The sequence below is a fragment of the Mercenaria mercenaria genome, unplaced genomic scaffold (assembly GCF_021730395.1).
Source record: "Mercenaria mercenaria strain notata unplaced genomic scaffold, MADL_Memer_1 contig_5090, whole genome shotgun sequence".
Lineage (NCBI taxonomy): Eukaryota > Metazoa > Mollusca > Bivalvia > Venerida > Veneridae > Mercenaria > Mercenaria mercenaria.
This window is the reverse complement of record NW_026463375.1, coordinates 18860-45078: the sequence shown is the minus strand read 5'-3', so window position 1 is coordinate 45078 and position 26219 is coordinate 18860. Positions and strand designations below refer to the sequence as shown.

General features: G+C 32.7%; 2 protein-coding genes across 2 annotated transcripts; both read right to left on the bottom strand.

The window, feature by feature from the left end:
• Positions 1-2335: 2335 nt before the first annotated feature.
• LOC128554519 (protein jagged-1-like) lies at positions 2336-9421 on the bottom strand. The gene is made up of 7 exons (XM_053535792.1): positions 9229-9421; positions 8686-8862; positions 7350-7595; positions 6331-6501; positions 5492-5683; positions 3830-4090; positions 2336-2532 (listed from the first exon to the last, which is right to left on the bottom strand). Exons 1-7 carry the CDS (start codon positions 9323-9325, stop codon positions 2336-2338), a joined length of 1341 nt encoding a protein of 446 aa, XP_053391767.1. The 5' UTR covers positions 9326-9421.
• Positions 9422-9576: 155 nt separating this feature from the next.
• LOC128554525 (uncharacterized) lies at positions 9577-25937 on the bottom strand. Its single transcript, XM_053535798.1, has 5 exons — positions 25837-25937; positions 24813-24896; positions 11267-11335; positions 10837-11002; positions 9577-9786 (listed from the first exon to the last, which is right to left on the bottom strand). The coding sequence occupies exons 2-5, from the start codon at positions 24874-24876 to the stop codon at positions 9642-9644; spliced, it is 444 nt and encodes a 147-aa protein (XP_053391773.1). The 5' UTR covers positions 24877-24896; positions 25837-25937; the 3' UTR covers positions 9577-9641.
• Between the last annotated feature and the right edge of the window lie 282 nt (positions 25938-26219).

Below are 26219 nucleotides of genomic sequence, written 5' to 3'. Positions count from 1 at the left end.
TCTAACTGTGACATTGACCTTGGAGCTAGGGGTCTGTGTCTTGCACATGTCACGTCGTCTCATTATGGAAAAGATGTTTTACCAATAGTTTCAAAATCTCTTGATGAATTGCACAATTATGGACCGGTCACGAAGTGTGACGGGCGGACTGACGGAATAAAGAACGGACAAACACAGTCTGAAAAATTGAGCCAGACTTCTAGTTTGATTTATTTATCATATATTCAACTGTAAAGTTTCGGACAGGCGCAGAAGGCTTTTGTAGCATTGGGAGAACAATAATGTGTTAAAGACGCTCGCTACAGTTTCGTATTTTTTTTCTCAATAATAGATTTTGATGAAATGTTATGTATTAAAAGATCATGTTAAGATGTATTGAAAAATGAAATAAAAATACTAGGTCACCAGCTTTGTTTCAATTTAATTTGCCCCTAGATATGGTGCTATTTTAAACATTTTTCAAAATTTCTGTAATCCTAAAATATCTTTCAGTAAAGTACAATAATCAGCATAAATTTGATTATCTAAGCATTTCTATAACGGAAAACAATATATCTATTTGAAACATTCTCAGAGAAATCAAAAGAACATGATTTTGTAAAGAAAGGAATACTTGTTCAGCAGACCCAAGGGCTATTTTTGCATATTTTGTCAGTTTTAAGTTGGTACTTCTGCTATTTTATCGAGTTTCACATAATAGAATTTAATCAAACTCTGCACATACCTTTGGTTATGTCTACCTAATCTAAAACAAAAAGAAAATTGAAAGGTCACCATATTAGATTTCGCTTAAATCAAATTACAATTACATTGAGCAAATGACTTAGAAATATATATATATAATTATCAAACGGCAGATTTCTTAATAAGCGGATTTTAAGGTGTTTCTGAAGCATTTTGATGGCATAGAACGATGAAAGTTTCCGCCCTTTTTTTAACAAAACCTGTAGTTTACGAATGTACGGTACGGGTACGGTACGGGATTAAAAACAGCTGTGACTCAATGCAGAGTTTGAACGCTGGTAATAAATAACAGACTCCAGTATATGTCGGATTGAAGCAATTTGAACTAAAAGTACTTTAAATTATATATTTTGTAACCATGGTTATAATTACCCTTACCTTTAGTCAGTATATTAAACATTTTGTACATTAAATGCATGCGAACATACAATAATTTGCCGTACGCGACATTAGATAATCACTTCCGGGCATGCGCAGAAGACCGCACCAAGTCTGCAGTGAGCTACATCGAAACCAAATTGGCACGGTGTTGGGGTAAATATCGACCCGTCTGGAAAAACTGTAGCGAGTGCCTTTAAATGAAAAGTCTCAATGTTTAAAGCCAAGTAGCTTACTAGTGATGCCAAAAATGAGTTGGAATGTTTCCACGAAAACTACAGTCTAAGTGAAATGAACACTATCATTTTCACGTACACTCAATGGATTTTATTTCGATCTTACACTGAAAATGAATAAATATTCACTCTCAATTTTTTTAAAGATTTCTGAATGATTTGTTTTGCTGACATCCATATCTTGATACATATATATCTTTTTGTTTTTATAACGCACTGTTTAAAATTAGGCAGGTTACATACATAGCTATGATATACCTTGTATTTTTTACAAAGGAATGGGTATAACTTAAATATAAAAATATATTGATACATTGTGTGTAGAAAACCGTACCGAAACATTGCTCTTCATCAAACGATCCAATAGTTCGAGTTGTATGACCTAGTAGTGGACAATCAATACATGCTGTTTGTCCTGCTAACATTTGAAAAGTTCCTTTCGGACAGAACTCACACTTGTTGCTTCTTATGTATGTACCGGCTGGACATTCAACTGAAACAAGTAATGAAAGACAGAAAAAGGTCAAAGAAGTGTAATGTTCTTCTTCTACTGAGCTTTTGCATGATTATACGTTACATTTGTTTTCTATAGAACGGAAGAGCAAGGTTTATTATTAGAAAAGGCAATACCATCCTAGCATAGAGATAATCCTAAAATAACTCAGTCTGAAAATAATACAAAAATAATCCTTATCAAATATACTGGTCTTCGAGGCCAAGTGGTTTTGGTCGCTGGCATCGAAACACTTGCCCCTCACTGATGTTGGCTCAAAATCTTGCTTGGGATGTAGAATTCTTCATGCGAGAAGCCTTCCAACTTCACGGAAGGTTGGTGGTTGGACCCAGGTGCCCATCTATGCCAGCAAATTACTAGAAGGGTTTTCCTCTACACAATGAATAGCTAGAAAAGACTTACTTTTTTGCATCAGCCTGACTCTAAACTCAAGGAAACTGCACTATGATTATAACACATAAATCTAAAACCCACCGCAAACTCCATTCACAGAAATGTGTCCTTCAGTGCAGATGGTAAAGCATTGTTGATGAAGGGACGATTCGTCTGCTTGTATGAGGCCATCGTTAGTATTAACATTGAAGACATTTTCGGTGTAATTCATTAGATATTCAGCTGTTGATTCAAGATCTGAAATCGCCTTCTGTAATTCATCGAGGACTGTAAGTACGTAGAAATACTAAACATATAAGAGAATGAATCTTTTAAATATGCATACTGTATAAAGAAGTTTCTTCCTTACAAATAGTAAATAATACATTTTTGCAAGTGTTTGTATAACATCATGATTTTTTTCAGTTGTTTATTTTCTCTATATTTGCTATTCATTTTTTCGTTAAGTTATACAACCGAAAAGTGCTGTTATTAGTGAAAATATATTTCACAAGTTGACCATGCGTTGCGAATATTCTACCTCACAAACTAATTCTGAGTTCGGGAAAAGTGCAGTCTGCTTTTGAAAATATTTTTCATTGCTCGGAATACATAACGAAGTTAAACTAACACTTATACGCAACAAAACACTGTTCCTAGGACCAGGGAGACTCTCCAAATGTGTATTGTTATCTAAGGTAATTTGTTGTTGTTATTGTTATTGTTATACATGAAGCGTGACTATCAATCATAAAGTTCGTATTGAAAACTATTTGATGTAGACAGGCCAATATTTATTTATCTTTTAAACAATAAATATGCATAAAAAATCGTGACACAGTTTAAACATTCTTATTCTTTGAATTAACCAGTATTTAAAAATATTACATATTCAAGTGATTTTCATGTTGCGTAAACGGCGTAGTATTGTCCTATGGTGTTTGATCATCTTACGGTACAGCGTCTTTTCACTAAAAGTTTGCCGTCAGCACATACATTTTTATTTCATTAATTTATACAGCATACAGCATACGTTAAAGAGTTAGGTATAACATACTTTGAAGAAAATTTAATAAAAATAAATAAATAAATAGAAGGCGTACTGGTAATTATGTTTGTCGTATGTATAAGCAGTATTAAACAGAAAGTAACTAGTAGCACGTAGTTATTGTAGTAATTGTGAAATTAAATTTACTTATAGATAGGATATGTGAATATAGATACGTATAATATCAGTGATAGCTATTCTCGTTTGGAGCTAAGCATTAAGAGGTCATTTACTAGGACTAGATCAGTTTAATGTGACTGGGTAGGATATCATGTGCCGTGTCAACGGCGTGATATTCCAGTGTGGCAGCACTATAAAGTTGGGCACTGTGCTCACTGCTACAAGTAGACAACGTTGTTTATATGACTGAAAATTGTTGAAAAAGACGTAAAACCCGAAAACACACACTTTTATCATGTTGTTATGTAGCAATAACTTAAGGTTGCTTTTCTACAATCTGTCAACCCAGTCTTATAAAATAATGTTTACAAATTTTAAATATGCATTTTTCTAATAAGTTGAAGGACTCATGCTCACCAAATTGATCCATGATTCCACTACTGTTCACAATGTAGTCGAGGTATCTGAGGAAGGTTAAAATCAACTTTGTTTCTGTGTAATCACTAACTTGGTTCGGTATAAAAGTCATGGTCGTGTTACAATAACCTGACTGAATGCAACTCGTGTCATTGATATTTTTCCTGACATGGTCTTCAACTTCAGGCTGTTGTTCTATGGGTATGCTTGAGCTATACATTATTTCACTTTCAAGCTCATATACTTCTGGTATCTTTGGAACTTAAAGAAAATGTCACAGCATAGTATAATACAAAGAATGAATTAAATTACACATTAATTATTCTAACACTGTTCGATGGTTTGTCCCGTTATTTGTTTAGTTTGTCCTTGTTCATTCTATATTTTACTTATGCCATATTTTCATCAGTAACATCATACGCTACGACGGCGTCTTAGTAAGACAGGGCTACGTTCTTCCGACGTAGCTGTTCCTATCAGATCTTTTTTCTGAATTTTAAACAGAATGTTCCTTCAGGGAAATGACATTATTTCTCCCCTGGCAGCATAGTATTACCATATTTTCGTTGGACTTGTGACACTGATCCCTTAACGCGCCTCCGTGTTCGAGTGATTAAGGTCGCTTACTTCGAATAACTTGCTTCCTCGCTGTAGTGGGTTCGAAATAATGCCTGGAGGGATACCAGTGGTCCACACCCTCCGTAAAATACTTAAAAGTCCTCATATGACCTAACAGTATGTGAGTGTGCTATAAAGTCAACAAAAGCAAAAGACATAAACAACTGGTCACTATTTACTATAATAGCAACAACACGGTTACATGCTTTCACAAGTTAACTAACATAAGGAAAAATAGAATTGATACAGTGATTTTCATACAATGTTTTCATCATTTTCTGAGATACTTTATCTATAGGCTCTGAGAATTCCGAACCGAGGCTATTTTTTATGAAGTATGGTATATTACAAAACAAAAAATAAAAGAATTTCATATCTATCTTAAAGCCGTGTTATTGGACACTGTTTATAAACTATTCTATTGCTACTTTAAGCTACATTCACACAGCCCCTGATGGACTTGCAAATGAGTTCCGTATAGCACCCGTAACGCATCAAGACAACTCCTTACTAAATTTCGTAAGGCATCAGAAATTGGAGGCATCCGGGGACAAGGGTGCAAAGTTTTGAACATGCTCAAAATTTTGCCACGGATAATATATCCTTAAGGAATCTGAAATAAATCCGTTACAGTTCTGAAAAATATCGTAACAGATCATAAAAGATCGTGACAGTCCGGAAGACACTCACTGTGGTGAAATAATACGAGCTATTACGGTTTTATTCCGGTTCTAATAAGATTAATTAATGTTCTGTTACGATTGATTTAGAGATGTTTAGCGTAAAAGCTTTGCAAAACCCATTTTTCATTCCGGAGCAATTCGGGGATGGGAATCCTGAATTCATCCGCAATCCCAACCAGGGGCAGTATGATTCTAGCTTTACAGTAACTTGTTCTGAACATATGGGTACTTATGTTTAACAGTTACTATCATAATGTCAATATCTCAAAGATATTACACTTTAGGTTTTAGGTCAGTTTTGCATTCATAAACCAGATTTTATATAAAATGCCGTACTGCGAAAATCAAACGGGATATTTACCCAGACATAGAACTGGCACATTTGCTGGTGCCCAGTAATAATTTGTTCCATGACCACATCTTAGTGTCCGAAATCCGTCTAGCTGTATTGTTCCATTTTTGCAGGAAATTTCACATGTTTTAAGCCCCGTATCAGTGTCAGTCGTACATTCATGAAACGTTAATGATTCATTTATATTGAGAGTGGGACACTCTGAAAATAATTGAAGAAGATTGACAGAAGCGAAAATCTTCTTTTCAACCTTTATATCATCTATACAGAATTCATCAAGGAAAACGGAATCCATTTCTCGGATAAGAGTATATTTGTTTTCTTAATCTAGTACAAAATATCATACAACTATACGAATCATTCAGACAGCTATGATATTAAATGATAATACAAAAACGAAATTCCTCATAAACCGTACAAACCGTAATAAATGTAGTTTTAAAATTGACTTTCTGTTGACTAATCGTTGAGTATATTCTTTGTCTTAAACAAAATTGTTATGTCGGTGCATTTATTATCTCATAAAACAATTTTGTTAAAGTGGTATCAGAATTAATCATATAAATCAAGAAACGAACAGCTTCAAATAAGCAATTAATAGACATGATTCTTAATAGCTGAGAAATGGTAATGTCAAAAATTGAATTTATACTTACTGCATGTATGGCAAAATACCAAATGTTGAAATATTTCTCTGCATATGACTAAACAAGGATTAAAATTCTGGGAATTATGACATTAACTTTACAGTAATTTAAGACGTATTCAACAATTAAAACAGCAAGCCACGTCAATTTTATTCTTTCACTATGAGGGCATTTAGCTCTGATCAGAGAAGGCGATGCTACCTTCGCATCTGTCGTTTTCGCAGTCAGAATTTTCAGTATTTGATCCTTGGCAGACTTTGCCATGTTCGTCCGGCGGTGGATTGTCACATGATCTTTGTCGCAAACGTACACCAGAACCACATGAAACAGAGCATTTCGACCATATTGACCAATCTGACCAATTTCCATCAGCTAAAATGATAATATGACATACTTTAAACATTTTTATAAAGGATGCCAGAATTCGAAATGATATTAATTGAATCTTGGGAGAGACCTGTTGAACTGTCTTTGTAAAGTATTCATTACAAACTACCTAATACGATTAGAAAAGAAAATCATTTGTTTGTGGATACAAAGAATTGCTAGTGATCTTCGTAGCATGTCATTTTAAAAACTTCAAAGGATATATAATATTCTTTCATGAAAACGGAAATGTCTTTGTCAGGATATATAGTTTTAACGTCGCGAAAATAGTTGTAAATCGTCCAGTCGAGAATATATCCACATGTAACACGTACATGCTATTATTGCGCTGAGTTACAAGTAACAATAAATATATTTAAACCGGAAGTTTGAGTATTATAACTATACAGGTCTGCTCATTCATTAACGCCAACTCTAAATTTGCTAAAATAAACTCTACCCACATATTCAGATTCGGTGATGGCGTAATTAAGGTGTTGAGTCCTTTCTGACAAGGGGTTTGGCTGGCGCAAAATAAAATCATTATCAATCATGTTTTATTTAAATAGCAAATAATACGTGTGTATGTGACTGTTCCGCGTATTGTAACGACTTTCCTGGTATATCTCGCATATATTTGGTTTGATTAAGGCATTAAAATCTTTTTTGGAAAACCACTCGTTTAGAACTACAAATAACACTTGGATTTCCCTGCTTAAACACTATGAATACCGCGACCTTATATTTGTTTCAAAACATTTGTTTGGAGAAATGTTTACAGCACATGTTGCCTTAATAGGGAAATTACTAAATCATCAGTATTTTTTATTTGATGAACATGAACATATGCAAACCTGGGGACACTTGGCATAGGGAGCCAGAATATCCTGACTGACAGATGCAAGTGTAACTTTTATTAAGACTATTGCATTCGGCTCCATTCATACAAATATTCTCTACACACATATCTGGTGAATCCTCGCAATAGGGCCCGGTCCATCCGAAAGAACAATCGCAGGAAAAAGTGCCGTTGTCGTTCAGTAAACATGTGTGGCCATTACATAAAGAAGGCGAGCATTCTCTTATCTCGGGTATATGTCCTGAAAAATAAAAGTAACACTAGCCTTCCTTGAAGCACTGAGCACCGCAACCATAGTCAGAGCAACACCCGCAAACAGGTCATTTGCATTGTAAGGATCTGAAACGAACTACATAGTGTATGTGGAAAAACGGCATCTTTGTTTTCTGCTTTAACCCAATCAAAATCTGACGGAAATAAAACAGAAACTTGTCTATTTCGAACTAATAAATTTTGAATTTTAGAAAGTATAGCTTATACAAAATAAAATATGTAAAAAGATCCTTTGGAAGCAAAGAAAGCAACGAAGAATAACAATAGTAGACGCGGTTTGATTGAGTCTGTTCATGAGAGGTAATAAAATGTGCAACATCTCTCACAGCCCCTAGCTTCAGCTTATTAAACACGTGTCGAATGGACTTAATGATCCAAATAGGCCAGAAAATATAACAACACTGAATCTACGTACGGGGCGCCACACGGCACTTAAAGATTGCTGTTGTGATAGTTGATATCAATGTAAAATAAAATACATAGACATTTGGAATAACATGGAATTTAACTGACATCAATTCACAAGGATGTTACAGTCAATTTATTTGGCATTTAGAAATACACGTGGAAAATTAGAGAGTTAGATATAATGCAAATGAACAAATCACAACCACTAAAGAACAGACAATTACGGCAAATATATATACGTTTATGTGGAATGGAAGCCATGAAGTCATTTCCAACACACTCTAACGCGACCATTGTAGTAGTGTTACGGCCATTTACACACTGCTGATTATCAGAATTAAATATTTATTCATCAAACAGCCTTTTGAATATTATTGTACTTTCTTCTCGGGTAGTAGAAAATCAACATGACTTTCGTTCTAGATAGAAACAAAGGAATTAAATACTAGTAGTCTCATAGATAGTAATAAATAGTGAAATTAACATTGACTTTAAACGTTTTAATGATTTTGAATTTAAAATAAAATTAATATGGCGCTGGTTCGTTTGCCGTCTTAGATGGAACTTACTGCCTAATTCAAAGCTCTAAAATGATTTTCTCTCGTAGACATGGTTACTTTTTAAATTAGATAACTAAGTGGAATACATACCGATACAAACAGCGGCCTTCGACCAGTATCCATTAGCTTGACAAATAATGTTCGTTGGCCCACTTGCTGAATATCCGTGATAACAATCGATATTACAGACCGTTTGGTAAGTTTTCTCATTATTCGTACAAGTCAACATTGCCTTTTCAGGGACAGCCGGAATACCACATTCGATCCCTGGATACAAATAAATGATGCTACATCAAAATCAAATAATATTTTTAGTAGCAGTACTTATTTCATTTTTATCATTTCAAGTAACTGCACATGCAGTTTGTGCATTATGATCTTTAACAATAGTAAAACCTGATTGTTTGATAGAAACAGGTATAAGTGAAATGAATAAAACAAACACAAAAGGTTTCATAGTGTTCACTGTTAAAGTATGTAGAACATTTCAATAAATAGTAGAGTGTTGCTGTGAAATTAAATAACATATATTTTGCAAATGTTTCATTTAGTAAAAAGGATCTTCACTATTTATTTGATATAAACAAAACAGAAGATTTCAAAAAATCCAAACTGAAAATGAAAACATCATACGCTTGCACTGCTGAACGTTTTTCCAAATAGGAAACTCTCTCGTTTGTGGAAAATATCCACAGGTTGCATAAACTTCATTTCCGGTTCCAGAAATCATGAATCCTTCATGGCATTCAAAAGTGCAAACACTGCCTGGAGCAGTGTCATTTGTGCAGGTGTAGCGTCCATTCAGAACAGTGTCTAACTTTGAACACGAAGGGACTATAAAATACACCAACTCACAAAATGAAGTACATTGAGTTATTAAATCAAATAATCTTTTGTCTATTACTTGAAAGTTCAACAGAACAATTAAATGTATTATCAATTACATATGGACATTCTTAATAGAATGTCAAAATTGTATCTGAATATTTGCCAAAAAATGGAATTTTACCTCTGAAGTGTTTGTAAAGTTAGAACTGCAAAAGTAGTTACTTACTTGTGACTGTGAAGGTAAATACGCAATTGTCTGTCAGTCCATCTGTATCAGTTGCAATGTACACTATCGTATGCGTTTTTCCCAAAAGTGTGCCAGTGAAGTTCCCACCGTTATTAATTCCCTTTACTTGTATCACACTGGTTGAGTTTCAAGGAAAAAGTCATTACAATTAAAGGACGGTTGCGGCAGTTTTTGGTAAAAGAATTCCCAATGATAGAGTTTGTTCAACTTTGTATACATTGTATGAACACAGTGTCATGTTAGAAACAGAATCATGATAAAAAAATAAAAATTGAAGGCACCATGCTTGTTAAGGGGTCATTTAAAATTCAAATTGAAGAAAAATTTATTTTTAAGGGTATAGAATTCCAAAACAAGCACGGTGACTTATGCTTTTTTCAATTTTTCTGTTTCTAACATAAAACTGTATTCATATACAAAGTTTGAACAAATTCTGTTATTGGGAAAAATTTGCCCAATCTCTCATACAAGAAACTGCAGCGATCGTCTTTAATCGTTTTTTAGATAAAATCTAAAAATGGAAAGGTTGCAATGTTATTCTCAATAAAGAGCAATTGCATTTTTTACACATATTTGTGAAGCCATCTTGTCTGATCTATAATCAACTTGTCAGGCAAATTGTGTGTATTTGCATCTGTGATAACTGTTACAAAATGTTATCAAAGAGATAAATTGCACAAAATGAAGGGTCATATAGCAACTTGACTTGAGCAATCTTGCCAATTAATTAACTTATATGTGGTGTCTCGACCATATGTATCTTTAGATATTCTGGATTTATCATTCAGTCACACAAGATAAGGAAACCTTTGGAAAAGAAGTCTGCCAATATATTTAGCGATTTAAATTAAATAAAACAATGCAAGCTGTGTCGAGCATTTCATCATTTTTATACACCGACTTCAATACATTAAATTGGGAGAGACACAAATGTAAGAGTTTTTGATCTCACATGTTGAAACATCGATATTTCTTCTTTCTTTACTTTTGATAGACAATATCGACCTTATAGTATACTTTCAACAAAAATAACTTCGATATGTTATGACAATGGAGTAATATGCCGTTATTTTACGTCTATAGCACTAAATAGTTTATAACAATCTTTCTTAAACTCTTTGAGTCGTTAGAAATTTTGACTCTGCGATGACCATATGAATTAATACCTTGGTGAACCACCATCTCTGTCTGTAGCTATTGGTTTTGTCCAGTTGATTACTACATGATCACTGTCTGGTTTTGTATAATAGATAGGTTGGATCTCTCTTGGAATACAAGGTCTTGCAAATTGTGGCGGGGATATCCATTCCGTTTCGTCATCGTTTGCTGCGCCTATGACATAATACAACATGTCATATTTTAAATCAAACTGCCATGTATTAAACGTCACAGACATAATTCTAAAATAGAATCGTTTTAAATTTTGAATAATGATTAAATAAATATTAATGATTTCGAAAAATCAAAGAAATAAAAAAATGTCTAACTTTAATATTTTTATTATTTCATTTGAGCAAAACACGTATAATATGTAATTACTTCTTCTTTTAGATGTTTTTACTTTTGTTATTGAAATAAACAGTAACACGGTCTTACAGAAGTAGCTGCAGGTAAAAGTTTCATCTTCCTTTCCATTGGACGATTGTGTGTTATTTACCGTACAGTCTGAAAATTTTAATAATCTAAGTAAACTAGAATTTGAGTGGCATTATTTTTCAAGGGAAATTGAAACTGCAGAATCAAATAGAAATAAAATTTCCTTCTTAAAGTAAATGCTTGGCTAGTTGAGGAAATAAGAGTCAAGAGAAGGCAAGTGTTTTAAGCTAGTTAGTGTTCAGTGCTTTAAAATGAAGTATATGTACACATAATTATTTTTTTTACAAGAAGTTTAATTGTTGTGGCCAGAGTTATACTTGAATAAACTTAATAGTTGAGGCTTTGTGAAACAATTAATGTGCGTTTTAGTGGACTTGGTGAGGCGGAGATAATCTAAGACTAATGCAAAAAATGGTAAGTAATCTCAAAAATCGTGCAAAACATGTAAAGCAATATAATTGTTAAATCTGGTAATCTTTCGGTACGCAACGACTAGAATTAAACGCTACATTGGTTGCATAGTAAGGTGGATGACCACTAAATATGAAAGTTGCCAGATGTACTACATAACCTGCAAAATAATGCAACTGATCGTCGCGAAAACCCGCCTCGCTAGGTCAATTAAAACGCACAATATAAACGATTATTTAAACTATCTTTCTTGTTTAAAAACTGTGAAACTGGACTTTTTCTTTCTTGGTCGCTTCTTTGCTTCCAAGGGATCTTTTTACAGATTGTATTAACTGTCATAACATCAATCTTTAAGTGCTGTGTGGCGGCTGTAAAAAGTCTCCACGTACTTGGATTCTAAGTTGTGTTATATATTCTGGTCATTTGGGATCATAGAGTCCATTCAATAGATGTGTAATAGAGTTCCATCTAAGCCGGTGCTAGGGGGCGTGAGGTGTATTGCACATTTTATTACCTCTCATGAACAGACTCAGTCAAACCGAGTGAGTCTGCTAGTGTTCTTTTTTGGTTGTATTCTATGCTTACAAGGGCTATTTTACAAATGTTATCTAAATGTTTTTGTTATTGTCAATTTGTACGACTATATAAGTTGAAGAAAATGTTAACCATTACCTTTACTTTGTTTCTCTTAAGAGGCCAAATATAGCTTTAAATGAAAAAAAAAGAACTTGACAAATGTACACGTGAGATAAAGAAATACAGAGTGTAACATATAGGCAATACATTTTAATATTCTTGAGATAAAAATGTGTTGTTTTTTTTGCTACAGTTTAGAAGATTTCAACATCTTACGATGTAATATGATATTCTTCGTCCTTTTCCTCTAATCAATAACATCTACAACACCATTATTGTTATCAAATATTGTTATTATTATAATTTGGAACATTTAAAAGAATCCCAGACTATAATATATCATTTTGGAGTTTTTATTTCTGTGACTGTAGCCAGTCTACATCAAATATCCAATATCAAATCACAATAATTTCTTTGAGAAACTGTCCAAAATAGACAGCATATGCAACTATTTCATAAAATAAAAGAAAAAAAAACAACTTACAAATGTCTGAAATTTTGTGACAAGTTAGCATCAAATTCTTTTTAGATCAATATCAGCAAAACGGATTTATCTAGTTCCTTGAGAAGCTGTCCTGTATAATGTACAGGCCACGGTAATCTGACTAAAGTACTTGAAGATCTGAGGATGACCCATTCACACTCATCTTTCTGTATACTTGGATTTCCGAAATTGCTATTTTTATTTTTGCAAATCTGTTTTTATTTTAACCAATCAGACGATTCGTTTCAACAAGCATTTGGCTGAACCGTCAAATTAGCGTCGAATGTCAAAGGGTAAGAAAATTTGCAGTCAGACTGGGCTTCGAACCCGGGAACACTCTCTTACATTGCGAGTTCTGTACCAATTGAGCTAACCGGCTGCCTGACATCTTACCTGCCCAAGTTCGTACCGTAACATATGCTTTCTCTCAAAACACGAGGGCGTAGTCGCAATGTGATCGTCATAAGAATTGTAAATATGAAAAACACAGACTAAATGTAGATTTTTTAAGGGGACGCATATTGCTACATTCACAGTTCATACAGCAATGCGGAAGGGGTGCATATTCAAGAAATCGATGGTTGGAAAATAAAAAACATATTCCTAAACTGATATAATACTGATGGACACCTGTAATATTCAGTATTTTGTGGATAAGGATGTGGTACTATGAATGTAATAGGAAAACAGAGGTCTTTGTGAAAGTACATTCAACACAAAATATTAAGCTTTTGTATAAGGAAAAAACAGGTTTTTTACAATAACAGTGTTCCAAATAATGTTGAAGGGATGAGATTTTCTTTCTAACACACCAGGTTTGCTTAAAAGTGTAAAAATTTAACGCCACGTCAGTTCATCTCGGGATGGACGCCATATTTCTCATTGATAAAAAATGTAAACAAAAAAATCAGAGTGGGATTAGCATTGCAAGGGCATAACATGACATTCTACACAATGAATACCTTAGAACAGATATCTAAGATGCTACACAGGTCAGGCGGGTTAAATGCATAATGTCGATCACTTGAAATTCAACTTGAAAAGGTGGTTAATTTTAGTTTGTTTACATGGTTTTTAATTTTCCCACGACTTCTCGGCGATTCACTGCAAATGTATTACTGCGCCTGACGAAAGGTAACTCTAATAAACAACGGGAGACAACTTAGGTGTCAGCACGTGTACGATTTTTAAAAAAACATGTCGATTATTATAATTTCTTATCAAATAATGAATCCTATTCAGATATTCGTCTTTAATATTAGAAAATTATTAATTTCTGTGGACATTTGTCAAAAAATATTACTTACAGTGGACTACTTTGCGCATCAAACTGGTTTCCGCTTCAGTTGTGAGGCACTTCCGTTATACTTTTTGACAACAATAACAAAACACAAAATGAATCAATAAAGTCACTTATAAACCGACTGCTACTTAAATCAGTGTAAGTAAAGTTGTTGTTACAACATTATACATGTTTGTTACGTTATGAGATAAAGTTTATCTTGAACGGCATAATCCATTAATTACGTTTAGATGATATTGCATTTACAACTTATTTGACCCCGTTTTTTTACGTGAATGACAGCATTCTCGTGCAACTTGTGCAAACAGAGTTATGAAAAGTATGGTGGAGAATTCAAGGACAAATTATAAATGACATTAAAGTGAGGATAACTGTATATTCGTCCAGTTTTGATCATTGACATTCCTGTTGTGTATTAGTAACTTTTGTGAACAAGATTAGAATGTTGCTTTTGCACATATACACATTGATTGGACCTCTCAACCAAATTTCATACCTTATTTTAGGGATTTTTAAGAAAGTACATTTTCAAAAGTTTGTTGAATGAATTTTGATATTTAAGTGCATTGTAGTTCATGAATACCAAGTTAAAAATTAATAATGGCAACATTTCTAGGCCTTTATTGTAAGCTACTAGGCTTCTGTAAAGATAAATGTTTAATGTATTAAGGGGAATATACTCTTAGTTTTGGAATGTGGCATTCCTTGACCACCGTATCTTTTCTTATGCACTACTTTGTAAACAAACTAAATAATGTGTTTTAGCTCACATATGCAAAATGAAAAGCAAGACAGTGAACTTATTTCACATTCTTTCTTTAAATTAGAATCTGTAGGACATTGATAAATGTTTGGACAAAGTGAAGCACTATTATTTTCGCACCAAAAAGTCTTAATTGTTGACTTTGAATGTACACAAGAAGTCTTATGTAATTCAACAATAACTTTCTTGTTTCAGTTTTTCTCATTTTTATTTTAGTGAGCAATCCTTTGTGTACTTATAACAGTTGAAACAGTATTCATTTCATTTACCAAAACCTTGTACTTTTTTGCAGGTAAATTTTATAATACCCCACCCACTTTTTTTCTAATTTCAAAGTATGCGTCCCCTTAAACTTCTACTTTCAGTTACAAAATGTTGACAGCAAGGCTCTGACTGGCTAGCAGAAGGGTAGTTAGAACGAGGCTACCAGTAGCACGTCTTCAGACCTTAAGCGTAGCGTAATTGGAGATGTACTTTTCTGTATTTTCTATGGACAATTGAATCGAAGTCAACATTTGTTGAAACATGTGGCAGACAATCTTAAATATGAAATTCTTGAATAAGATAACTTTTTAAAATAATTTTTTGCAGTATCAAATGTTGATACTGGTTTTTATTTTATGCTAACTGGTGAAATATTGAAAAATATCATCGAGATATTTCTCTATATCACTCACAGTGCCGAACTTCTTTTTTTTCAGATAAAATTATCTCCCTTGAAATACATTCTTTAATTAACTCCCTTTGTTGCTTTTATAATATTGCTGGTATCCTATTATTATCCATACATTCAAGCCATACAGGAGACATGTACAGCTAGACAATCCTATAGAGGACAAGCTAGCTATAATACAATTTGCAGAAGAAATAACAGTAGATCTAATGCTCTAGAAATGTTACCTTCAATTTTCAAAAGTGGTTGCTTCAATGCTTGGCCTGGCTGTTAATGTAGCTATAGATACATCTTTTCAAATCAAAATCAAATCAAATAAAATCAAAATTTATATTTTAACAAGTTAACATAAGCTATGTGTAGCTTTTTTCCTCCACTTTCCATAGGTTCCTCACTATCGTATGGTAGATTTTACTGGCGACAGCACATTTAGTTGGTTGTTGTCTAAGTTTATTATCACAAGACATCAACTCAACCTTACGTAATACGCCAGCATTTTCGTCGAAATTCTTCCCCACCAAGCCAGTTGTGTTCCAAGTTCCATCCCTATTCGTTATGCTATACAGCTCCTAGACCAATATTTCCATTAAATCCATGATGATATTTAATTCTGCAGCTTGATTTCCCAAGGACTTTCGGATATTCCCCAGTTGTTTACGTTTTTCGGGTTGTTTTTTAGTCTGACCTTCAGCGTTTGTAAACAAAGCAAGCTTCCGGATATTTAACAAACTGACGGCATTGACCGGAAAGTTTTAGATATGCTTACTTAACTACTGTCTGTTGGCCGCGGATTGTGCATTTAACAAAATATTTTAAATGTAGTTTTTGTTTTCAAAAACAAAATGGCGTCGTGTTGATTTCACGGACCTAATCACCAATATTCGATAACAAAGTGCCTGAGTGTCCATGGTAATTAAGCGGATGCATCATATGTAACACAGTAGCCTAAATAAATCCTAATATCATCATGAAATATTGGTTTTATTTGAACATGTTAACATGTCATAAACAGAAAATTCGTTCACCAATTAGCATAAAATAAAAAGAAAATTTGTTTGTTTGCAGTGTGATATCGAAATATATCTTCACCGATAAGGGAGACAATTCTGATATTTTTTACTCAGGCTTCGCCTTCGTGAAAATATTCGATTGTCTCCCTTATCGGTGAAGATATATTTCGATATCACACTGCAAACAAACAAGTATCCTCTATATGTTGCATTGACATGAATCATGCCTGACATGTATCTTGCCATTTTTTGTGGCTGTATTTTGACAGCGCATTTTAGTACAAAGACAATGCTGTTTATATATTATTAGACAATTAACTTTGTATTGATAAGACAAAATCCCCTTTCAGATTATTTAGTATTCAATTATAGAAAGAATAAAGAATTTTCAAACTTTTTTTAACTTCCAGCAGATATACATGTGATCAATTTGGTCAAGTTCGCGCCATTTTTCGTCCGACCAGGTGTTGCATTCAAGCGGTCTTAACCTAAAATTTAGCCGGTGACACATAGATTTTTGCCATTTTCATTTTCACATTTAATTGTTGATTCACAATAAAAACAGGAAACAATTTCTAGAAACAGCTTTTTTTCAAAATTTAAAAATAATGTTTTTTCCATTGAAAAAAGTTCACAAAAGTGAATATGAAACTAGTTGTTTTTTCTATTTGTACGCATAATTGTAAAGATATTGTATTACAAATATGACTATGATACGAATTATGTATATAATAAAATTTGTAAAATGAATAAACCTTACTGTGCTGTCTTAATGCATACTTTGGTTGGTATTCATAAAAAAAGCAAAAAATCATGAAAATGTTGAAATATCGCTATCAGTTTCAGCGACAGTGGATGTTTTCAAAACAATTTTCCACAAAAACAAGCCTGGTGACCCATTGTTTTTATTTGTTCATTGTTTTTAGCACAGATTTTCCTAACATATATGTGAATTTGAAAAAAGTCTTATGAAAGAAAAAAAACTATAGGAATTCTCTTTAAATGAGACAATAATTCAATTGTAGACATTCAATATATAAACTCACCCCGAAGTACCAGAGTGATGTTTTGATTCAAATCATTGTTTCAGTTCTTAACATAGTTTTACCAAATTTGATTCAAGTATGTTCATCTCGATATAAAGATTCTTCAATTTCATCATCCCTAGCATTTAATGCTTTAATAACAAAAGGTGAGATCTCATTATCAAATAAATCAATCGACAGTTATGCCGTGCAATTTAAAGATGTTAAAGTAACGATTCAGGGTGAAGATGCATGTTTATAGTTCGTTCAAAACCATATCAATTGGGCTAGAGTGCAGAACTTTTTATTTAGTTTTCAGAAAGAAAGAATTTTTTTCATGATTTATTACACGATTATTTGCTATATATAGGCCACACTTTCAGAGTCCTTTTCTTTGTCATTTCGATGGTTTACCTGTAACATCATACTAGTTTGATTACATCGTCAATAAAATTTTGGAATGTTCCGGAATTCAAACAACCAACTACATAGCTTATAGTTTTAGAATTGGTGGAGCAACATATTTGTGTAGCTTAGGATGACGAAATCAAAACTATTAGGTCGATAAAAAATCAAATGCATACACAAGTTACATTCGTTTAAACATTCCAGACATGAATATTTGTATTTAATCCATTCATTCTTAAAGTCAATAAGAATTTTGCTTCAAAAATTTGGCCATTCATTCTAAAAGTCAATAAGACCATTGTTTCAAAAGATTGAGTAACTGGTTGATCATTGATCAGAGACGCTTTCTGGAGGTATTTGTTTAACATCTAGTCGCTTGATTACCACTCCGCATCCCATACCAAATATCTGTTCAAAGAGCTATTTTAAATTCTTAAATGATGAGCTTGTTTACCAATATTCTGATATATTATTTACATGAATTTTAACTTTAGCTCGTATTGAATGTCAAAACGAAACATCTCATAATAAACTTGAAAAGGTTAGAAAAGGAAATAATACTTGCTGTTTCATGAGGAAAGGTGGGGCCCACAATACGGTATCATGATATCATTGAAACTTCACTTAAGATATTAAGAGACAGTACCCATCTCTCCGATTTAGGAATTGGCATTCTCCTTTATATTCTCAAGGGGCTATCTTCAATTTTGCAACAATGTTTAACAGATATTTTCCTTAAGTGGTAGTTATTGTTCATTGCTTCTTTTTTCGACAACGTTCTGTTCCGCATATATCTTCGAGAATTATGGCGGGTCACGGCCACATTTCTGTTCGTGCTTTGGCATTTGCCAGCACGTTGCCTGTTTTCTTTTCTTTTTTCTTTCTTTTTGTTATTTTTTTTTAATTCTTAGCCTTTATCATGCTAAACACGACTTATTCTGCTTTTGCGACCAGTGTAGATCATGATCGGCCTGCACATCCGTTCGGTCTGATCATGGTCTGCACTGTTCGCTTTTCAGTCAGTAAATTTTCACTGAATATCCCTTCAAACGAAAAATGGAGCTGCCCAAATTAAAAGGTGGAACAGTCCATTTAAGAAATTTAGCAGGGACAGGGTTAGTATATGTAAATAACATATTATACTTGTGATATCAGGAGAGTATTTTTTTTTTTTTTAAATATGTTTCCAACTGTCCAGAGTAAACATTTATATTACATAATTTCCGATATTTCTGGAATAAATATTCATATGTGTATACTATTTCCGATTATCCGTAATACCAAACTACAAATGTTTTCTATATTATTTCCGATTTTACCGGAATCCTTATATGTTAATATTCCCGATCTTTCGGCATAAAACATATTTTACAATTTATACAACAATGGAATATAAATGCCAAAAAATTAAGGTTTACATATTAATGAATTGTTTAAACTGTAGAAAAGCTCGTTTTCTTAATCGGATATCTGTTCTCTGATAATTGTCAATTGTATCCATAATTTACAATGTGATTAATTAAAAGTATCTGAAATTGAAAAATCACGCTGTTTACAATTGATACAAATTACATTCTATTAATAAAAAAAAAAGTTTTTAAACTGTAATTGATAACAATAACTCATTTAATTACCCAAGGTATAGAGAGGTTTTATATTTCTTTACAATGCATTCCCAATTCATATTTGTGAAGATCAATTACATTTGTTTGGTCTGATAACCTAATCAATACTTACGAATCAATTTGTGTGCATTTTTTTCAGCTCTGAAATGATATAGCCATTACTTAAAGTATAACTGATTTGGGTATTTTATCAAGTTGGTACAGTCTTTGTTTTAGTAGTTTTTAGCTGTTCACATAAATAGATAGATATTGTACGCTAAATCAATAAATGAACCCAAACAATAATTTTTTGATTCAGTGAATATATTTAAATGCTATGGTGGCATATTTCTGCCAACCACATATCCATTTATTTATGTAACTATGTTAACAGGACAAAACTGTTAGTGCCCACATCTGCCATCCATATATTCACATTAATATTGTGAAAGTTTTCTTGATATCCAGTAAATATTCGTACCCAAATTGGCGAATAACGGTTACACTTTTCGACCTCTATACGGAATGGATGAGTGTAAATCATAACTGACTAACTGACAAAAATCAAAATACCTAGTTATGTAAGTGAATATGTGGATGACAGTAGTGGGTACTATGCTGATTTGATTGTGAGCCCTCCTTCAACATTTTACCTCCGTTGTTTTCATAAAAAGGCAGTAAACCCCTTATGGCTCTTACTCATCGATTTGCAGATGCTTTGCCTCATTTAAATATATTAAATCTTCATTGATGTATCATTCATATAACGCTTATCATAAAGAAAATAAACACTAACAATTAGGTATGAGACTTACTACATGACATTTTTCTTATGGCCAGCACCTGATTAAACGCTACTGTTTCCAGAATTAAATGCCCTAAACATGCTAGCTCACATTGTTATCAATACTAATATGTGTTTTATTGAAACTTGTGTAGAAAAATAAGGACATGTTTTGTTAATGTTACCGCGTTATTTTAACTGTACTTTGTCTAATGTTGTTCTTTACAACATGACATTCAACGTTAAAAATCAGCCGCACCATGAGAAAACCAACATAATTGTATTTACGACCAGCATGGGTACAGACCAGCCTGCACATCCGCGCAGTCTGGTCAGAATTCAAGCTGTTCGCTAACAGTTTCTATAATTGCAAATGGCTTTGAAAGCGAACAGCATGGATCCTGACTAGACTGCGCGGATGCTTGTCGCAATGCACTGTGTTGGTTTTCTCAAGGTGCGTCTGAAATAAAGTGTTTAATCTTTATCAATCAAAAGTCTCGTTAATGTATTACATACTTCGTATGTTCAAGTATAACAAAATCAGTAAACCGATATACATTGCTATTTAAGTGATGAACTATATGAGACTATATTACTAGTAAAATACAAATTATTGTTTATTTACTATATAAACCCTACCAGTAGCTGCTATTCCTTGCAGAAAAGCTTCTTTTAAAGCTATAAATAAAGCTAAAATTTGGAACTGACAAATAAATGCGTATGACGTTTTGTAAATATGATTAAAAACAGAAAAAAAGCTACCAGCGATACTTGGAGGCAGGAAAAAAAATGAAATAACAGTATTTACATCAATAAAATGTACTTCTTCTTAAGAAATTGTGGCAGGTTTTAGCACAAATTCATATCAATGAATGTTTAGTACAAATGAATTTCATCTGACATCTGCTGATGCTTCTCAGTTGGATTAAAAGATATGAAAAAATGATATAAACCTTACAGTCCGTGTATGATAACTTCGGAGTGACGTCACGTTTGTTTATGTTTTCTGGATTTATAGAACTAGCAAAATAGGTAAAACAGCTTACGTAAACAATAATATTAGGTATATTTTATTGCAACACGTCTGTCAGTCCCGGTAGCTCAGTGGTTAAGCATTAGTCTTTAAAATATCGAATATTGCGGGCCGTAGGTTCGAATCGAGGAGAATATTGTTGTTGTTGTTGTTTTTTTTTTTGTTTCTCTTTCAGGGCAACCACCATAATCATTCATTTCTCCTGGAATATATTTTTATTCATTCAAATAGAAATATTATTGAATTAATTTCTGTTCAAAGGGGACCAAGCATCAGCTCTGTGTAAACACGTCGTATTATGAATGCATAGTCACGAAAACACTCGGAAGTTTCGTGCAGGTTAAATTCCTCTCTGGGATATTGCCAGTATTAGTGAAGTCAAGATGTCCTAGGCGTCCACGTATTTTTCGCAAAGAGAAACACTGTTCAGTATAAGAATGATGCTTAATGCATACTTCAAAATATTCTGAAGGTTATTTCAAGCATCATCATTTTTTTCATATTTTAGTTCGTTATTGTATACCGTAGTGCTGTATTACTGCATTTTGAATATTTTCAATTGTCTTTGAAAAAAAATGTAATTAAAACATAGATAAAAAGCAAAGATTTATAAAGTATAAATCACGGTGGGATTCGAACGAACGCGACAATGGAAATATGAAAGAATCGCACATGTAAGGCTAACGCTCTACGATCGGTACTAATCTTCTATTTCAAAGTAAGCGTTTCAGTTAGTAGTATAATATAAAAGTGTTTACTTAGATAAATGATAATTATCGATTACCCTCCTACGGTGCATGATCAATCCTATATTGTTGGTACAAAAGTCGCCTCTTCAACACACTGGTGCATACAAGCACCTAACTTTTCCTATGATTCTTGGATAAACAAGGTAAGTCGGACCTGTAGTGGCCTTATTTATCCTCCATTTATTCTTAGATTCGTCTTTATTTCATAACTTGGATGATTTTACGGAACAAATCGAAGATGTAAAAATGTAATCGACACAGTATTTTGCCAAATTTTCGATCCGATGTATGAAATAAAATGTGTTTTCAGTTGCATGTCATAGCAGAGGAAGGTGACGTATGTGTTGAAAATGCATTTAAAATACGAATCCTGGTATTTTGGTATTGTTCGGATGTTTAGTTATATGGTGTTTATTATCAGAATACTGTTTACAAATAAAAATAGCGGAAATAACTTCTTGCAGATGCAGATATCTTGCAATAGTTAGTTTTTAGTAAATCAAATATATTTTGTGTATAAAGGCATCTATATTATTCACAAATATTTTGTCCAAGAGCTTAGGAAACATTAATTTTGGGAGGTATTTGTGAGGGGTGTTTGTTTCTGGCTGAAAAAAAATCCTTCCATTATACTTTGTTTGTGTGTTTCTTGGGTGTATCTTAGTAAATGTAGCTGTAGCAATGAGATATTCTCTCTCTCTCCCTCTCTCTCTCTCTCTCTCTCTCTCTCTCTCTCTCATTTTATCTATCTTGATTTGCAATCGAGAATAAACAAATAAATGATACTATGTTGTATTTTCAGTTTAATTAGCATATATTATACAAATTTTCATGATCACGTGATTAACTTAAAATCCTTTTTCGGGCTGAAAATGTTCACTCCCCGATCGATCTACATATAAGCTATTAAACAGTTGTTTTACATAAGGCAGTGGCTAGGTTTACGGTACCGTAATTCTAGTGTACGGAAGTTTAAGATCTCCAGATAAACCTATGAAGATAGGCTAATAGTACGGAAGTGTTGAGCATGAAAAATATAGGTGCTTTATATTTTGATGAAATCGTGCTTTTAAGAGTAGAAATTGGTTTAAAAAAATGGTTTCTTTTCTTTTACTGTTTCTACGGATAAAAATTGAATATATTAAATTTTGTAAAAAACAATGCACAAAACATCATGAATCATTAAAAAATTTACAATAAACGATTTACATTTGCTGCATTTGTACAGCAGTGCTCAAACTGTAACGATTATTTGGCGAAAACTGCTGAATCTTTTCATTTTGTTTTCATGCAGGTGGAAGCTTAGAAGTTACTTATGTTCCGTGATAACATCAGTAAAATCAACTTACGTCTCTAAAGTCGTATTTTTTTCACGTATTCGCCTCCTGCTCCATGGCGTGTTTACATTTTTTGTACGTAAAAGTTCGTTGCTTATACCAAAAAGTGAAGGCACCGCAAGTTTTGTACCAACAATATAGGACTGATCATACACCGTGGACTTAGACTCGTCCAAATAGTCACTCCGAAGTTATCAGACACGGACTGTAGTCGCTAATCAGATATGACATTTACCATTTAAATTTAAACTCTATACATTGTTACATTGTTCTAATGATAGACACGTAATACTATTTAGTTCACAGACGTCATTAAATGTATTATAAAGGATAATGGAATCTGCATAATCTGATCACTATAACCTTTCAGAATATCGGGCACCAAACATAAACTAGACAAAGTTTAACCATTAGATCTTATTTTGATAATGTGGTAATCCATTGTAAATTAAGAATGAACCAATTTGTCACCAATTTTGATCGGTACGAGGTAATTATACCTATTGTCGTTGATCAAGTTTAATTAATATCCTAACAATAAAAGCGTTCAATGAATAGCATTGTCATTCTTTAAAATGTAGATTGTTCTAAATTACGATCAACGATATTATAAAAAGTACGCAACAAGTTATTCCGCTGACGGTGCTTTTTTCCGTATATTAATTTAAACACTTCTAAAACGCGATTGCACGTTGACGTCACGTCGGACTACTATATTTGGTGCCATACATGCACCATGAAATAGTGCTTCCCTATTTCATCCGCTTTCTTTCATAAAGATCTATTATATTCGAAATAATATATTGGAGAACCATGTTTAAATATATCTCAACAATACGAATAGGTTATATATGATGGCTAATTTCTGCCATTTCGTGTTTTCGTGTCGGTGGGCCTGGTGGCTGATTTCTGCCATTTTGTGTTTTCGTGTTGGTGGGGCCCGCCGACACGAAAACACGAAATATCATTACAACTTTGTATTTATATTGAACACTTCATGTGCAATTGTACGCCATATTATCATGTAAATGTTCGGGGCATAAATACTTGTCCCCATTACTTTTCCCGCTAATACGCCTCGTAATTTAGATAATCACATTATATACTGTCATTGTATAAAAAAAACAAGTAAGAAATGTAAAAAACGGCTTGTTATCTTGCCTACTCGTAGAAATAAAAACGGGTACAAGAATACATATATTCTGGCGAAAGTTTAACATTAGTACATATCTGGTCAATGACAATGCTTTTAAATATCTGACGATTTAACGTATGTATTAATACTTTAAAACATGTTGGATTGAGTGTCATAGTATAAACATTTACCTTCAACAGATAGTCTTGCTGACAACATCAAAAAGATGAACCTCACAACTAGATTCCTGTTCATCCCCGGTTTAGTTTTCGGTACTGCAATTAATAATAGTAATATCATTATACAAGTTTTAAACAGCTTATTACTAAACTTACATTTATCCTTTATCTATTCTGTCATTCTTTTTTATTTAAATAATATTTACCAAATAGTATCATAAAACCTTTCTGATTGTGAACAAGTAAAGAACTCTCTACTTTCTAATAGAAAAACGAAAACCTTTGATGATGTATATATTCATTGTATTTTTTTTTTACCCGCCATGAAATATATTAAACTATAATATGAAGAGGAGAAATGAATATGAATTATAGTAAAGTTAACTATTTCTCCGTCCTGCAAAATTCAGAACAAAATGTCAAAGACTTGGGAACTGCGAGTTGTGCGTAACAACTCATACAGTTATACTTTCAGGTTTAAGATTTCGTTAAGCTTTTTATTATTTATTAAAAAAAACTGGATTTCGGCAGCATGGTAAAAGTATTTGTTAATGTTGTTGTCGGTAGTTCTGAAGGTAAACAAATTGTGTTTCAAACATTCGAGCAGCAAATAAACAGGGACATCCAGCTTTTATCGCGAACATGCTTTTATTTCGAATCTCATCATTATACCGAAACCTATATTTCATTCATGGCTACGCCACTCATGACATATACTTTTTCATACCGTTAAATGAAGATAAAATCCGTATTCACAAAAAAAAATCAAAAAAAAAAGTCTTTGTATGACTATGAAAGTATTTTATACTAAAATGATAAAATAAAATCAATTTATACAAACACGAATATATAGTTTCATAACCTGAATTTGACTACGCGTGAAATGTTTTTTTTAACTCTACACGGGAAAAATATAGGGAAATTGTAAACAGATATTGCTAAAAAGAATATGAAATGTGCCCACATTTAAATCAAATGCTTATATCAGAAATTTTTTTTCTCAAAATCTAAGAAAAAATATTAGTTTATCTCTTACTAGACTATATGAAAATGTTTTTCACTAAAAGTACTCCTCAAATAAAATTTCACATTACTTAGAACACAGTCGTTCTTCATTTGGTCTGCACTGCATTTTTATCAAATCCACACTAAATATCTTAAAATTAAGGAAGTCTTTCGAAATCTGAACGATACCTAATATTATATATCAATATATCACAATCTTGCCAAAATCTTTTGAAAACGTATTTAGCCAAATGTCGATTAAGCTATCCAAGGTTTAATTATTGTGTGCAAAAAAAATATATTATAAAAGCTTACGAATAAAATATAAAATCAAAACATTGTTTTTATTTTGAAATTTACAAAAAACATCCCCTGTAAAATCTTAATTAAAGTGAAAATGTTTTTTTTTTTTTA

Bases quoted from the DNA above. Each gene is read 5' to 3' on its own strand.
- LOC128554519 (XM_053535792.1), bottom strand. From the start codon at position 9,325: ATGATTTCTGGAACCGGAAATGAAGTTTATGCAACCTGTGGATATTTT. The intron at 5,684-6,330 runs GTAGCATCGCCT...AATTATTTTCAG, and splicing joins CGAAAACGACAGATGCGAAG to AGTGTCCCACTCTCAATATA. The intron at 4,091-5,491 runs GTAAATATCCCG...ATTTTCTTTAAG, and splicing joins TGTGCCAGTTCTATGTCTGG to TTCCAAAGATACCAGAAGTA.
- LOC128554525 (XM_053535798.1), bottom strand. From the start codon at position 24,876: ATGAACAGGAATCTAGTTGTGAGGTTCATCTTTTTGATGTTGTCAGCA. The intron at 11,336-24,812 runs GTAAATGTTTAT...TAAAATTTTCAG, and splicing joins AGCAAGACTATCTGTTGAAG to ACTGTACGGTAAATAACACA. The intron at 9,787-10,836 runs GTATTAATTCAT...AAACTCAACCAG, and splicing joins AGAGATGGTGGTTCACCAAG to TGTGATACAAGTAAAGGGAA.